General features: G+C 42.6%; 2 protein-coding genes across 3 annotated transcripts; one reads left to right on the top strand and one right to left on the bottom strand.

Annotated features, from left to right (window-relative positions):
* Positions 1-9,833: 9,833 nt before the first annotated feature.
* LOC144716993 (glycosyltransferase family 92 protein At1g27200-like) lies at positions 9,834-11,858 on the bottom strand. Its single transcript, XM_078592297.1, has one exon. The coding sequence runs from the start codon at positions 11,598-11,600 to the stop codon at positions 9,915-9,917; it is 1,686 nt and encodes a 561-aa protein (XP_078448423.1). The 5' UTR covers positions 11,601-11,858; the 3' UTR covers positions 9,834-9,914.
* A 138-nt stretch (positions 11,859-11,996) lies between these two features.
* On the top strand, positions 11,997-16,085 carry LOC144716994 (putative serine/threonine-protein kinase PBL7). 2 transcript variants are annotated; one of them, XM_078592300.1, is made up of 6 exons: positions 11,997-12,585; positions 14,054-14,251; positions 14,316-14,467; positions 14,530-14,719; positions 14,785-15,179; positions 15,249-16,085. In XM_078592300.1, exons 2-6 carry the CDS (start codon positions 14,134-14,136, stop codon positions 15,555-15,557), a joined length of 1,164 nt encoding a protein of 387 aa, XP_078448426.1. In that variant the 5' UTR covers positions 11,997-12,585; positions 14,054-14,133; the 3' UTR covers positions 15,558-16,085. The 2 variants fall into 2 exon arrangements, with proteins under 2 accessions (XP_078448426.1, XP_078448425.1); XM_078592299.1 differs by having other exon boundaries at positions 14,054-14,719.
* The last annotated feature ends 66 nt before the right edge of the window (positions 16,086-16,151 follow it).

The raw sequence follows: 16,151 nt of genomic DNA, 5'->3' as shown, positions 1-16,151 counted from the left end.
AAGGACGTAGCTGAATAAATGGGAATCGTGGAATCTTGAAGGCTCGTTTTCTCTCTCTTTGAATTAGTCTTTCTTTGTGAAAGTTGAGATCCAAGTTTCTCTCTTTACGTGTGACTTGGTTCATACTGAAAAGACTATATGTATGTTCTGAGTGAATAGATTTGGGTGCGGTTGTTCATTCTCTCTTCTCTCGCTCTCCACCTCTGTCTTTCTTGGGTTCTTTGTCTGCTCTCTGTGTTGCAGACTGGGCGAAACTCCTTCAATTGATCCATGGTTGACAGATTATGGATGACAAAAGAGAGAGAGATATTGAAAGAGCAAGAAAGGGAGAGAGACATGAACTTGCTGATGACATCAGGGTAATCATCAAATATGGTAGTCATTATCCTCGCCGATGATAGCCATACACATTGACGATGATGGCCGAAGTCCTTGTTGGGAACACTTCTGTCAACCGTAACAAAATAATCATCATCATCATCATTGACAAAAATTCACCATCGGGAATAGCTGCCATCATCATCTTCAACAATAGTTGTCATCCTTATCAACAGTAGATGTCATCTTGGTCAATGACAATCATCTTCTTAGGCGATGACATTCATCATTCCTAACAACAATTCTCCGTTGATGATGTCATCGTCAATGATAGCCATCATCTTTGTTAATGACAGTCATCCTCCCTGCTGACAATGCTTCCATCGACCCCATTTGTCTTATCGATAGTCATCATCATCCTCTACAACAAAAATTTATTGTCGGCAACAGTTGTCATCCTCATCAACAACAGTTTCCCTCTTCGTCGATGACAGTTATCCGCCCCCAATGAAGCTTCCGTTAATGTCCTCATAATGACACATGTCATCACTGTCATTGACAAAGGTATGAGGTCCTTATCAACAGAAGTTGTCCTATTTGGTAAAAATGAAAGTCATCATCCCCCCTGATGAAGCTTCTATTGATAATGTCATCACATCGACAGTCATCATCATCGTCATTGCCAAAAAAAGACATTTGATTCCACATGTGGAACCCTGATGATTCCACATTCTACATCTCGTTCAATATTCATTGGTACAATAGAATCATCTTACTCGTGTACAATGCTTATAGTGAAATCCATGAATAAATGTCATTGCTAAGTGAATTATGATGAAATCATGACATAATGAGCTAGTATATGAAAATGTGTTTTAAATATTCTTCTTCAAATGATACTCAAGAAGCACATCAAAATATCTATAAGTATAGTGTTGTATAGTACCACTCATAAGTTGAGAGTAGCTGATCCCATAGCTATTAGTGTAGAGACACGAAGTATAAACAGTGGATGATCTTTGGGCAAAGAGTTCACTGAACTCATGCACAAGAATCCCTAACTGATATTATACATAGCTATCAATTAGGATAATTCATGGTACAGTAGTGTAAGTAATCTCAGTTGACAAATATAGCACAGTGGAATTTTCAATTCACTTAAAATTCATGTGTAACAATTTGGATCAAATATTAATTACACATTACAGTCTGAAGTCAATGCAGTACATGGAAAGAATCAATTCAATACGATATCAACAAAATTGAATACTGCATAATGAATAAATCCATTTCAATACGATTCCATTTTTTTATATGAATTGGTGTGGTTTTCCTAGAAGTCTTTATCAGCTATTCAACATTTTAAATTGGGACCTAGATCTGTTGAGCCTCTGTATTTTGAGCATATGCTCCATCCTCACCTGGGATGTGGCATTTTTGTTGTGCAACATTGACGCATTTTCCTTATTTAGCGATAAAATGAAACCTTCATCTCCACCATATTCACAATTTCAGAGGTTTAAACAATATATTATCAATAGAGAGAGAGAGATCATATAGTAATGTTTTAGTAAGGAAGATATCTCATAGCCCCATATCATCTTATATTTTGATTTTTCACAATTTGTATAACATTCAAGGCGTTCTAATTCCTTCTATATATTTTAAATATAATTTTCTCTGCTGGAGGGTTATTAATCTTGTTTCCATTTCACGTTATTTTTCAACCTAGTGTTTTATGCTTCAAGCTCCTTTATTTAACAAAAAAGTGATCCTATTTCGTAACTTTATGAAGGAATGAGCTTTAATCAAATTTTGATTCTCATTCAAAATTTTCCATCAAAGTCTAATTTATATCGTACAAATGTATTCTACTTAAATTAGAATGTTACTTCTTTCAATTTATAATTTTCAATTCTAATTTAATGATAAACTGAAAGTTTTGTTAAACTCAACTGAGGCTCATGTTGTCTCAAAATAAAGATTAACATCTTTTTCCTTCCTTCCTATTATATGTTTTGATGTGGAGCATTCATATTCCATGCATGATTCATTTCATTCTTTCAGGGATTGAAGAAATCATATTATCATTTAATTTATATATATATATATATGAATTGTTCATACATGAATATATGATTTAATATAATTACATCATTCTGATATAATATTTTAATAATATCATGCATGACATGAGACCCAAGTTTACTCAGTAATATCTCCCCTAAATTATTGTTATATAGATATATGTTTAGAAAATTATGTAGAAGTAAATTAAAAGGGTTATAAATAATTTCAGCATATTTAACATTTACTCTTTTTTTGCTTACCATAAGTCATGAAATATGTCCAATATATACTGATAACATGATAGTTATTAGATTAGTATCTTGAATTTCCATTTTTATAGTTTTTTTTGGTATTTTTTTGGTATCTTGATATTTCATGATTCATACGATTATAAAATAATTTTAAAGGAATGACACATGGGATGATGAAGTAATTTTCCAGTTTATTTACCAAGAAAACTCCAAAAATCCCAAAAACTATACGGGGAGAAGTTGCTGTTTTAATTGATCGGAAAAAATAAAGCCATCCACATGGCTTTCACAAGTTCCCTCTCCATGTCAAACTTCGATATGGAAAAAAATATTTTTTCACAGGGATGATGCAGAAAATGAAGACAAATAAATAGAGAGAATCTTTGGGGAAAATGTGTACATTAACGCCTAATTCAATGAAGCAACAATACTGACAAAAAAAGAGTAATACAGAAAATCAATGTCTCAGATTGCACAAACTTCAAATTCTGATATGTGAGGGTCTGAAAGACCAATCGAGCTGAAATTGTGATGATATATTTTCCTCCTCCCTTAAATGATATAAAAATAATCATTGAACTTTTCTCCCACATTTTTAGACTTACTGAAAGCGATTAATTGGAGATCAGTAAAGGTGTTTTAGATGTCCTTCCTAATTGACGAGGAGTTCATGTGCATCTGCAAGTCATTGTGGTCCTATAGCAACAATATATATATATATTGTTGTGTGTGTATATATATCCAAAGAATAAGGAGAGCTGATCTTTGAGTGAAAATCCTGTAAATCATCTCTCAAGTTGGCTACTTTTTTCCTATGTGATTTTGCGAAGCTCTACTATGTTCCCTTGTAACTTCTTCAATTTTGCATCAAATATCATGATATAAAATTGTATGTGTTAGAGATAAATCTTATTTTTAATAAAAATAAAAAAAAGATAGCAGCCATATCCAAATAATGATATTTAGATTAAGGTCACTAAAGATGTAAAATCATGAGTCGCTACATTGTTGTCTTTGTAATTTCTACAATATGCATCAAATGGTAGGAGAGTATAGCATATAGATTTTTAGGGATGTTATAAATAACCTCTATGTTAAATAAAATGGTGATCTTGAAACTAAGTTTGCTGATGGCATGAATTCTAAGGCAGAGACTTTTTCTCCTTGTAATTTTTTCAAACCTGCACCAAAAAATGCTTCCAAATCTGATGGATAGGGGATGATTTTAGAAAAAAAATGGTTTTCTTTGTAATGCGAAGGCCATTTTTTAATTCTTCAAAACAGCCTTTAAATTTCAAATGTTTGTTCTTTGTAGAGTAATTATCACCAAGAGAGAGAGAGAGAGAGGGAAGATGTGATTTAAAATTAGGGCTATATCTGCCTATATGGACTTAAAAATCAAAAGGATAATTCTTTAATTTTACATATCTAAAATAAAATTTATTGAATATGAGAGAGAACAATGACATAATAAGTGATTTAATTTATAATTGACAAAATTTATAACTTTGACATTTAAAACAAATAATTTCATTTTCTCCATGAATTAAGATTAAAAAGTTCTTTTAGGTATCTGGAATCATATTCATCAAAACATCAGATATAATTACTTTTCTTGTTCTATAGTTAAGCTCTTCTAAAATAATCCATAAATTCAGATACAAATATCTAAGGTAGACAGATACAAGTACATGTTGGATATGATATTTCATTGGCCAAGTGGTGTCTGATTCATATGCATAATTCCTGATATGAAAAAAAATTATAATATTATGTAACCCATTAATTGAGGGTCAACTTAGCATAATACACTTTCAACATTCATCAAAACACAAAATTTAGGCATTTTACTAAAATGCACATACCTCATCTTCAATTATGGTCAATTAACATTTACAGAGTCAATAAGGAGATGAGTACTCCAAATCATGATCTAGACCATTGGAGTAAGCCCATTCCATAAAAGTAGCATTCAAGGCTCAAACCACATTAAATGAAGCACTAATCCTTGGCCAAAACAGTTTCACATTTTATGGATATGACCTAGCTCAAATGTGTTACCTATTATTTATATCTTGACCAAGGAAGGATGTGGAGATGCAGAGCAACTGGAGTGGTCAAGATGAGATCGTTCACCCTTGGTATAAGAGTTGACATCTCAAGGAAGACGATGCACTGAAGTTCTTGGGCAAGCCAGTGAAATATCGGAGAAGAGTTCTCTGATGATTTCCAAATGCATCAGTACTAACTCGAATGAACGATTAGGGTTTGATAGTTGACCATACCGTAAGTCGTCCTAGAAGTGTCAAGTTGATGAGTGAGTATACATACATGGTGATTGACAAAAAATAGGTTCCATGAGCGAGTCGATACACACTCTTTTGTATCTTCTAGAGCACGAGGTGTAGCTTGTCACGCCACGTGTTGGAGACTCAACCTATCGATTGAGTTAAATCGAATAGACATTAATTAATCTAAATGATGATATAGCTAATTTATCTGGAAGGCCAATAAAGGTTATTGGGCTACTTGAATTGTTAACTGCAAATAGTATTTTGTGAAAAATATACTTAAGTTTTGAAAGTTTTTATGAAAAATATACACTTAGTATAAATAGGGAAAGGCCCTGAACGAAATTCACCCATACCAGAATTGTTCAGGGCCCTTTCTCATTCTTCTTCCTTCTCCCCAAACCCCCTCTCCATGCCCGATGCAATCGGAACGGCGTAACGATGGCGACGGAGAAAGAACGGGGCTCGTCAACAAGAAGGAGGAGATCCGACGTGATGAAGATGACACATATACATCTAGAGGCTGCACATTTGAGTAGCTCGACTCGGCTTATTCTAGGATCCAAGAAATCACGGATGTGATCCGTGTAAATGTACTTTGTTTCATGGTTTTAATTATGTCGTTATGACTCTGTTACATGTCTTATGTTGCGTGGAATCATCCTCTTCATCCATGTCAAGGCCTCTAGAAACCAACATTCTGACCATCCATTTTGTAGTGCGTCAAATCAGGAGTAATTTTGAGCATTTCATACTTCTATTTTATCTCCTATTTGTTGTAAAATATACTATTTATCTTGCCCAAGTAGTGCCCATCATTGTGAAAAACACTTGACCTAATACATTATCATCCAATACTTTTTTATTAAGGATTTCCAAGCGACTGATCAAACATTCTTAGGTTGGACATCACTCAACCTAGGACTAACCCAGAATGAGGTTTTTGTCATGCTTTTCCTTGGACATCTTGAACTTTGCCTCAAATTTATGTAAGATCGTCTAATTAGATATTCAATATCCATAATAAATATACAAAAGAAACTTTACTAAAGAGTTCCACATGTAGCATCTTTCATGCTCGAGAAAGTGGATCACATGCCCTATACCACTCACCTCAGCCATCTATCACCTCAGTCATCTCATCATTTTTGTTAGATGCCTTCCCATAAATAGATGATCTCATAGAAAATTTCCAGATTCCTCGCTGGTCTTCTTGAATTGAATGAATTAATGTCTCTATTTTGAATTGAATGAACTCATGAACTAATGAAAAGTTAGAGACCCACTTCTAGGTCTCTAACTTTGTAACATTAAGATCCCATTAGGAGATCACCTAATACTATCAGTTACTATATTCCAATTTCCAGTACCATCTGCTCATTAGTTATACCTATGGTTCTGTAATTAAAAACATGATATTTGGAGTAAATAACACCAATGAATTAAACTCATCACTGTATAAAACAATATTTAAATGCTATAATTAATTCAAAACGATAGTTACACATAGAAGATAATATTACCAATAAGATAAGTTTAGGTTTATCTTACTTTATTGCCAATCCAAGCACATGTAAAATTACATATTAATCATGCACTCATATGATATTTATGATGGATATTATGTGGCCGTCAAGTCAATCACACCACCGTGAGTTCATTGAACAAAATATTATGTTCATTATTACTCTAGTGTGATGTTTATAATGAAGTCCATGAATACGTGCAATGACCTAGTGAATCATGATGAGATCATAATACAACAATCACTTGTCTTTAAACATGTATTCTAAGTATTCATATTTGATGGATAGTCGAGATGGACATCAAATTATTTGGATAGAATAGCACTAACTAATCCTACTTATAAGATAAATATAGTTGATATTGTGGCTATTAGTGTGGAAACATTAATGAAAGATAGTGGGTGCTCTTCGGAGAAAGAGTTCATTGAATTGATCCATATGAATACCTGAATGGTATTAGTGATCCACTCACCAGAAACACCAAGGACATCTCTTGAATGGATGACTACATTTTGACTATAACTTATGAGCCTCTAATCATGAGATTCAAAGAAGGCATAGTTCCAATGTAATAAGAAGCTCATGGAGATGATTGAGTGACCAAGATGGGATCATTCGCCGTCGGTATAAGAGGAAATTGACTCAAAGAAGATGATGCAGAAAATCCGTGAAAAGGGTAGTGAGGATATTGTTGGAGGAGTTCTCCAACAATATTAGTACGAATGACCCTCGTTACGTATTAGTACTAATCGAATGACGGATTAGAGTTTGACAATAAACCATACCCTAAATTGTTCAAGAGTCTCGCGCCGATGATGGATTATACATATATGGTAATCGATTGCGGCAAGATTCCATGAGAGAGTTCAAAAACTTTTTGGTATCTTCTAGAGCACAAGGTTTAGCTTGGCAACCCACAGGCTAGAAACTTAACCTATCAATTGAATTAAATCGATCCTTAGTTAATTAATCTATATGTTGATATAGTTAATTAATAAAGTTGGCCAATAATTGTTATTGGGTCACTAAAGTTTTTAACTAGAATGATACATGGCCTAGACGGTCACAAGCATAAGGTCATAAGGGCGTTGGTGGATATATTTTACTTTTTAGGGTTTTTGAGAAAAAAATAAAATTTAATAGGGAAGGGGCACTCATTTCAAGCACCTAGGCCAGCCATATTTGAGAGCCCCCCCTTTCTCCACTTTCATCTCTTCTCAACCAAGGAGAGAGTCTCCAAGGAGAGCTGAAGAAGAAGAAGAAGTGGAGATCCAAGCGCCGAGTGATCGCGTGGATACTTCTAGAGGTCGGGCACGTTAATGGCTTTGGAACGATCTCAAAGTGAGCACATCAATGGTGAAATAAATTCCCCACAAGGTACATTTGATGTATTGAATTAACAAGCTTTCACATCCATGGAATCATGTTTACCATAAATGAACCAAGGTCCAAAACCCAACAATTTATAAATTTATTCATCGATTTATGTCTTGGAATTGAGAAATTTATCTAGAAGGGTATTTCTAGAATTCCCCTTTTTAATTTTAAAATATACTAGTATTTATATTCACTCTATAGAAGATGACTTTCAGATTGTCATACCATATCATGTACCATGGTCAGCTGGCCTCAACTCCCATCTATTCCTAGAGTTTGGTCTGGTTCAGATCCGATCCCATCATGTTGACTAGTCGATGTCAAATTCAAAGAATGTATTTGAAAAGAGATGAAAAAGGTAATAAAAGAAGAAGAAAATAATAATAAATGAAGACAGAAAGAACAAAGATTAAGAAGAAAAGAAGAAAAATAAAAGAAGACTGAAGGAAGATGAAAAGAGGAATGGAGGAAAAAAGAACAAAACGAAAATGAAGACTAAAAGAAGAACAAAATAAAAGAAAAGAAGAGAAAATGAAAAGATTAATAAAATAAGAAGAAGATAAGAAGAGAGGAAGATGAGAAGAAGAAGAGACAAAAAAAGAATAATAAAGGAAGAATAAAAAGAAGAATAATAAAGGAAGAATAAAAAGAAGAAGAGAAGAATTACAAAATAAGAATAAGGGGAGAATAAAAGAAGAAGAAGAGAATAGGAAATGAAAAGAGAAAAATAATAAAATAAGAAGAAAGGAAGAAGAAGAGAAGGAAGATCAATGGCAAAGCATGACTGGAGTGGGGGGGGGGGGGGCCATGGTTTACCAGAAATCAATACTATTAGATCCCGGTTCGGTTTGACTCTCGGACCGGGTCCGGACCGACCACCCGGTCCACCCTGAAATGGGGCACCGAGAGTTACAGTCTGGTCTGAGATTGGTCCCTGGACCAAAATGGACCCCAGAAACTGAAGAGAAGTTATCTGGGACCATCGCTATTATCAGATGTTTCTCTCTAGAAGAGGGTCTGTCTCAATTCCCAGTACAGTTGAAGAAGCACTTGCATTAACTGACGACACAACCTTATGGCGAAGACCAATATAAAACCTCTTCTCCTTAGGCCAATATTGAACATTTGTCAGAAAATATGGGTTGGGAGATAAAACAATGTGAGGTGAATACTGCATTTCTTCATGACAACCTGGATGAAAAGGTCGACGTGACTGCACCTCCGGCCAATAAACCCATCAGTTTAGTTGTGTTCTTCACGTCAAATGTGGTTTGGGGTATTCACTTAAGTTATGAAGCAAGAACGCGACAAGCAGAGCCACAGGGATCACACTCTTTTTAATCAAACCTGGAGAGCCATGGGTGACGGTTTTGATCGTTTATGTTGACGATATCATTATCATTAGAAGAGATCCGTGAAGGCCAAACATCTAAGCATGTACTTAGCTACCGAGTTTGATTTCAAATCCATGGGCAGACTGATATATTTTCTGGGTATGGAGGTGACATCACGCGAAGGTATCTTTGTGTCAAAACATAAATATGTGCTAGACTTGTAGCAAGATGTTGGACGACTCTCATGCAAGCCCATTATCAGTCCCATTGACCCCCAATATGAAACTGGGGGCATCATGACTTCTACCGATGACTGAATGGGAAGCTAATCTACACAGATGCAGACTAGGCTGGTTCAATTGTGGATGGGAAGTCTACTCCTGTGAACTGTGTCATTGTTTATGGGAGCGTCGTCCGTCGAAAAATATAAGAAGCAAGACGTGGTTTCCAGCTCCAGCGCTGAACGGTGCCTTCTTTCTTTGGCATCCTACAAGACCTCCAAACCATCTTTAATGACCGCCAGTTAATCAATTTGAAAGTGGATAACAGCTTGATTGCCATCCACTTTTTCAGCTCATCTGCCCAAACTGGTGATATCTTCGCCAATGATCTCCGAACTCTCACCCTTCTCGACTTTGGCCTCAAAGCTTGGCATGAACAATATCCTCAATAAGGAATTAACAAAAATATTAATTATCTTTGCATCTTGGTATATACTTTACGCTTTGTACAGAAAGAAGAAACAATTCACCCTTCACGTAAATCAGTCTCCCAGGGCAACCGGCACTCTTCCTCGGGACTACAGAACCACCGCCTAACCAGGTCCCTCAGCCGGTGGTCGAGGACCTCGCAGAACCTTCCGGACCAATCAGGCGGCTCGACGGCTGAGAATCCTAACCCGGGGGTCCGGTCCTTGGACCCAGCGCTGGCCTCCTGGGTCCAGTCCGCGACGAAGGCCGACGCCCGCCTCCGGAACTTAGCCTTAAACTCCGGCCAAGCCTGGTACTTGTAGTGGTTCACCACCACGCGGCTCTCCGTCGGCGGCTTTGCCCCCACGAACCCTTCCCGAAGCGCAAAATGGTGTATCACGTTGCGCAAAGAAGGGTCCACGGCCTCGAGCCGGACGACCGACTTGTGTCTCTCCGGCGGGCGCCGGCGGCAGGTGTAGCCCTGCGTCACGCCTTCTTCCGGGTGAGCCGTTCGGTTCGACGGCCCGAACTCTAAACAGTCCATCGACAGCTGCCCGAGCCGCGACTCGGGCGGCGGCAGGACCGACTCGAGCCGCCCCCCAGCCGCCTCGGACCACGCCGGGGAGAAGACGAACTCGTCCACGTCGAGGAACATCATCCATCGGCAGGTGTCTTTGGAAGCAGCAGCGCAGTGAGAGAAGCCGGCTTCCTGAGTCTTGGGCCACGGCCAGAGCACCGCGCTCACGTTATACCCTCCATGGTTTAGCTCGTCGACGACCGCGCTAAGCCCGTCTTCGCTTCCGTTATCGTAGAGGACGAACCTCTCGACGCCGATACGCGCGTGGTAGATAACCCACTCGCGTAGGAACTTGGCGACGTTGAGAACCATCGTGCAGGCGCAGACCGTCGACTTCTCTTCGTCCGGGCTTTGTTTCTCGGCGGGGCGGTACTCTGCCACCGAAGGAATCGCCTTCTTCTTGCCGCGGACCTCGAGAGAGATTCCGATGCCTTGTCCGAGCCTGGATGACGAATCTAGAAGCGGGCCGAGCTTGGCGGCGCCGGGGTGGGCGCAGCGGAAGACCTCCTGGCTTGATTTCGTCACCCGCGTGCGCAGCGGGGCCGCGCCCGGAACGTGGAAGACGCAGCGTAAGTCTTCCGCGGCTCGGTTGCTGCGGCGGTTGACGCCCTTGACGAAGACGATGACGTCGTCGCGCGTGGAGAGGGACTCGTAGGCGAGGAAAGTCCAGCGGGCGAGTTCTTTGGCGGGGTAGCGGACGACGTCGGAGAAGACGACGCGCGGCGCGAGTATGCGGGGGAGGCCGCGGAGGGGGTTCGGGACGACGCAGCGGAAGGCGACGCGGCCGGATGACGGGAGCTCGCCGGAGAAGTTTGCGGGAGACGTGTAGCCTTCCTGGAACAAGCAAAGAGGACGATCGGAAGGGGAGGGATGGCCATCGTTGACGCGGAGGAGGACGAGTACTTCAAAGTCCGGGAAGAGAATTGCGTCTGTCTCTGGTGAAATTGAGACGGGACGTGTTGATTGTAAGCTGGTGGCCGTTTGATTTTCTGCCACGGCACTTTGGTGATGTTGTAAGCTGTGGAGGATTGCGGTAGCGCCATCGCCGCTGGGCCTTCTTATGGAAGAAGAAAACAAGAGAGCTTGGAAAGCGATGAAGATAAGTATCAAAACGCCGAAAAACTGCACTACGAACTGGGTCGGCTTCAGTTTCCTCTTCTTCTCCATGGAAGAGAACAACGACTTACGCGGCCGGCGAGAGAACCGGAACAACGATGGAGATGGGAGAACGAATGTCTACCCTTAAAAGCTGAGATTCCTCTGCTTCGATCATAAATTATGATAGCCCGGGAGGCCAAGTCTGGGCGTCAAACCGCGGAATCCTTTTAAAGATCGAATCGGCCCCGACCAGGACTACGCCGAACCCACCTCCTCCGTGCTGTCTTTTAACCCGGAGCGTTTAGAACCGGAAGAACCAACTTGATTTGGATTACGGAGGTCAAAGAAAAAGGAGAGAGCGGGATAAGTTGAATGGGTTTCGCTGGAACAAGGTCTCGTCGGTGGTTGGTTTGCATCTATTGACTTCTCTGCGAAGATATTACCGCACATGAGGGCACTGGAGAGAGACGCGCGTGGGTTAACGCGGGAGGGAAGAGGAGACAATAATAAATAAAACGATATCGATGTCGACTTGTTAGCAGCCGCCAGCTACGGCGTCGGTGTGTTTATGTGGAACGAGTTGCGAATAATAGTTGATTATCGTGTTACGCCAGCAGGTCGCATGTAACAAGGGAATGCATGCCCGGCGGATGTTTTCTCCTGGGGACGGCCCAGTCTGTCACGTCAGTGGTTGTCGCCGTGTCCATGCCGCTGCAAAGGACTTCAATTTCTGGTTTTCTTTGGCTATTTCAACGATAGTTGGTCATTGCGAAGTTTGGCACCAAGTTTGCGAAAATTCGGTCGCACCAAACCCCCTGTGCAAGATTCTTGAGAAATATGCGCGTACCGCACAACATTGCACGATACGTAGAGGGATTCAAAGAAAGAGAGATGTGTAACTGTGTTACCGTGTATCTGTGAGAGAGAGAGAGAAGACAGCGACATAGGGAGAGTGTAAAGATTCAGCAAGGCGAGAGCAAGAGCAAGAACAAGAAGGGAGATCGAAGCGTAGGAGAAAGAGGGAGAGAGAGGAGAGATGACACAGATGAGATAGGTGATGATGATCGTTGACATTATCTTTTTCATGGGTTCGTATGTTTATAATGCATTATAATAGTCTGGATAGTACGAAGTTAGTCTCTATTAATTTTAGCAACTATACAATATTTTAACGGCTAGGTCAAGATAAGCTCTAACCGTTGATAGATTTTATACCTGTTGTTTAATTCTAGCCCGTATTATCTTCTACATTGGTTCGTATTCTTCTAATACATTATAATAGTGTGGATAAGATAAAGTTACTCTGTTTCAATCTTAGCCGTCATAGCACACTACAACGGCTAGACCAAGATAAATCATACCCGTCGATCGATTTCCTGCATACGGGTTAATCCTAGCCCTCTATCTTTGATCCTATCTATGTTTAAACTTAGATTTTACCGTGACAGCTATTTCTCTTAATGAGCTACTATTTAAGTCCCTATTGCTCAGCATTACTGCTTTCTAGGCTGCCAGTCGGGCGGCGAGTTGCTGAATCCTCTTCCTCGATAAGTCAACAGTGAGAGGGAGAGTAGGGAGTGAGATAGAGAGAGAGAGGGAGGAGCGAGCTAGAGAGACAGAGAGATAGAGAGGGGGAGAGGAGCGAGCGAGATGGAGAGAGAAAGAAGAAAGAGCGAGAGAGAAAGACGAGCCAGAGAGAGAGAGAGGGGAGGGAGCAAAATAGAGAGAGGGAGAGAAGAGGCCAAAAGGTAGCGAGAGAGAGAGACGACCAAGCAAGAGAGATAGAACGGAGTTCGCAAAATAGAGAGAGGGAGAGAAGAGGCCAAGAGTGAGCGAGAGAGAGATGACCAAGAGAGGAGAGCGGTGCGACCAAAATAAAGAGAAAGGGAGAGAAGAGGCCAAAATAGAGATAGAGACGACCAAGAAAGAGAGAGAGAGAGAGAGAGAGAGAGAGAGAGAGAGAGAGAGAGAGATAGAGGAAGAAAAGAGACCAATAGAGAGAGGAGGACCGAGCGAGATAGAGAGAGGAGCGTGCGAGATAGAGAGACAAGAACTAGTGAGACTGAGAGAAAGAGAGTAAACCAGCGAGCGAGATGAGGGAGAGTGAGAAGAGCAATCGAACGAGAGAAAGAGTAAAGCGAGCAAGCGAGACAGAGATAAAGAGAGACTTGGGAGTTGGGAGCGAGAGAGTCAATATTTTTTGTTTTTATATTTTTTTAAAAAAAATTACCACAGAACCACACCTACGCACTGCCCAGTGCGCACCCATCTTCGTAAACGCCCCCACTACCCAGCGAAAAGCTTCATGGGCTGCATTTCCCTCGGCCACATAGAGAGAGAAAGCGAGACTGCATGGCCAGGTGGTTCGCTCGGCCGCAACGTTCCGAACGGCTATCTCTCTCCATCTTGATTCTCTTTTCCCGCTCTAACCTCATCAACCACGCTCTCTCTTGCTTCTTCTTCCGGCCAACACCGCCGAGATACCCTCCCAAGAAGCCAACCCTTCTCCTCTTCCTTAGCAGATGCTCGCCCGCTAGATCAAGAATCCTCCGCCCTCGATCATCCCCTCATCGGGCCCAATCCAACCGTTCAATCCCATGCCATGGTGAAGTGCTTCGCGTTCTTGGGGAGATGGTACATCGGGAGAGGATCGAGACGCGGCAGCAAGGTCGAGTCTCCTCCTCCGGCACAAGAACAGCAGCGCTCCTCTTCTGTTCCAGGTTCCGCTAATGATCTGATCATGTCTCCGCGTTATCGTTCGTCTGATCTTTCCCCTTTGATCAGACGGGCGCGAAACGACGTCCTCCGCAAGAACAGCGGCCCGGAACTTCTCCTTCCGCGAGCTCGCCTCCGCCACGAACAACTTCAGAGAAGTGGACTGTCTCGGAGAAGGAGGATTCGGCAAAGTGTACAAGGGCCGCCTTCCGACTGGCGAGGCAAGCTTCCGTTAACCTTCAGCGATAATTCATCCAGAAAAGATAACATTCTTGATCGACAGATCGTGGCCGTCAAGGTGCTCAATCTCCATGGAGTGCAGGGGCATAGAGAGTTCATCACGGAGGCGCTCCTACTAGTCCTTCTCAATCATCCGAACCTCGTTAAGCTGATTGGGTACTGCGCGGACGGCGACCAGCGAGTGCTCGTTTACGAGTACTTGTCGAACGGCAGCTTAGAGAACCACATCCATGGTAAATACGGGCAATATCGTCGTCTCCCGTTCTACAATTTGACGTAGTTGGCGTTGTTATGGCAGATATTGGTCCAGGAAGGGACTCGCTGGACTGGGAATCGAGGGTGAAGATAGCCACGGGCGCAGCGAAAGGGCTCGCGTACTTGCACCATTCCGCGGATCCCTGCGTTATTCACCGGGATATGAAGTCGGGAAACATTCTACTAGACGAGAACTTCAACCCGAAGCTCTCCGACTTTGGAATTGCTAAGATTGGCCCAGTCGGAAATCAGACCCACGTTTCTACCAGGGTCATGGGTACCTACGGCTACTGCGCTCCAGAGTACGCCATGACCGGGCAGCTGACGACCAAGTCCGACGTTTACAGCTTCGGAGTCGTCCTGCTGGAGCTGATCACCGGTCGCAAGGCCTACGAGCCGGCCTCTTCCAGAAGACGAGACTCCGCTCTCGTTCCATGGGTATGTTCTTGACCGATCTCTGGTGCTGATGATGACTGGTGGAGGATGATAGATGGATGGTTTTGGCAGGCGAAGCAGTTTCAGAGGAGCGGATGGTTCGCGGCGATGGCTGATCCGGCGCTTCAGGGACGGTTTTCGAAGAGGGGGTTGAGCCGGATGGCGATAACGGCGATGAAGATGGTGCGCGAGGATCCCCGTTTCCGGCCGACGATGTTAGAGGTGGTCGCGTTGCTGGAGTTGGTCTCTTCTGCGTCAGACGGTGTGGGGGAGGATGCCGAGGACGAGGCTGGTTCGTCTCTTTCGATCTCGCGCGGCTGTCGTTCTTGTTCTGGGGCAGCGGGAAGCGGGAGGGACAAGGAAATGGTCTCTTCTACCTGAGAAATGCAGACGAACGCTTGTCGGTCTCGGGAAGTTTCTAGCTGAAGAACGTAGGGAGGATTAACAACGATTTTGATTGTCAGTGTTTCGTTCTCTCTCTCTCTCTCTATATATATATCTATCTATCTCTATATATATTTGGGAAAGTACTACGAGGAAGCACGAACGTCCCGTTTTGTAAAGAAAATAGCACAAACTTTCACATTTGTAAAAAAAATAGCCCGGACGAATGAGACGTCGCCACTTGGCGTCCATTTTCGTCACCGCTGGTCAAAGGGTGACGTGGATGCCACCGTGGCACCCAGGTGGACTCCACGGTGGCATCCACGTCACCGGGTGACCGCCGACGACGCGGGGCTCCGTCCGCCCACGCCGACGCCCGTCTCCGTCTCCCGCCGCCGCCCGACTCCGTCCCCCGCCGCCGCCCGCCTCCGGCCGCCGCCGACGCCGCCCGTCTCCGGACGCCGCAGACGCCGCCCGCCGGCATTCGCCGTCGACGCCGCCTCTCTTCCTCCGCCGTCGACGCCGCCCCTCTTCCTCCGCCGTCGACGCCGCCCCTCTTCCTCCGCCGTCGACGCCGCCCCTCTTCCTCCG

The sequence above is a fragment of the Wolffia australiana genome, chromosome 2 (assembly GCF_029677425.1).
Source record: "Wolffia australiana isolate 7733 chromosome 2, ASM2967742v1".
Taxonomy (NCBI): domain Eukaryota; kingdom Viridiplantae; phylum Streptophyta; class Magnoliopsida; order Alismatales; family Araceae; genus Wolffia; species Wolffia australiana.
Note: the sequence above shows the minus strand (reverse complement) of the source record. Positions and strands in the feature narration are given on the sequence as shown.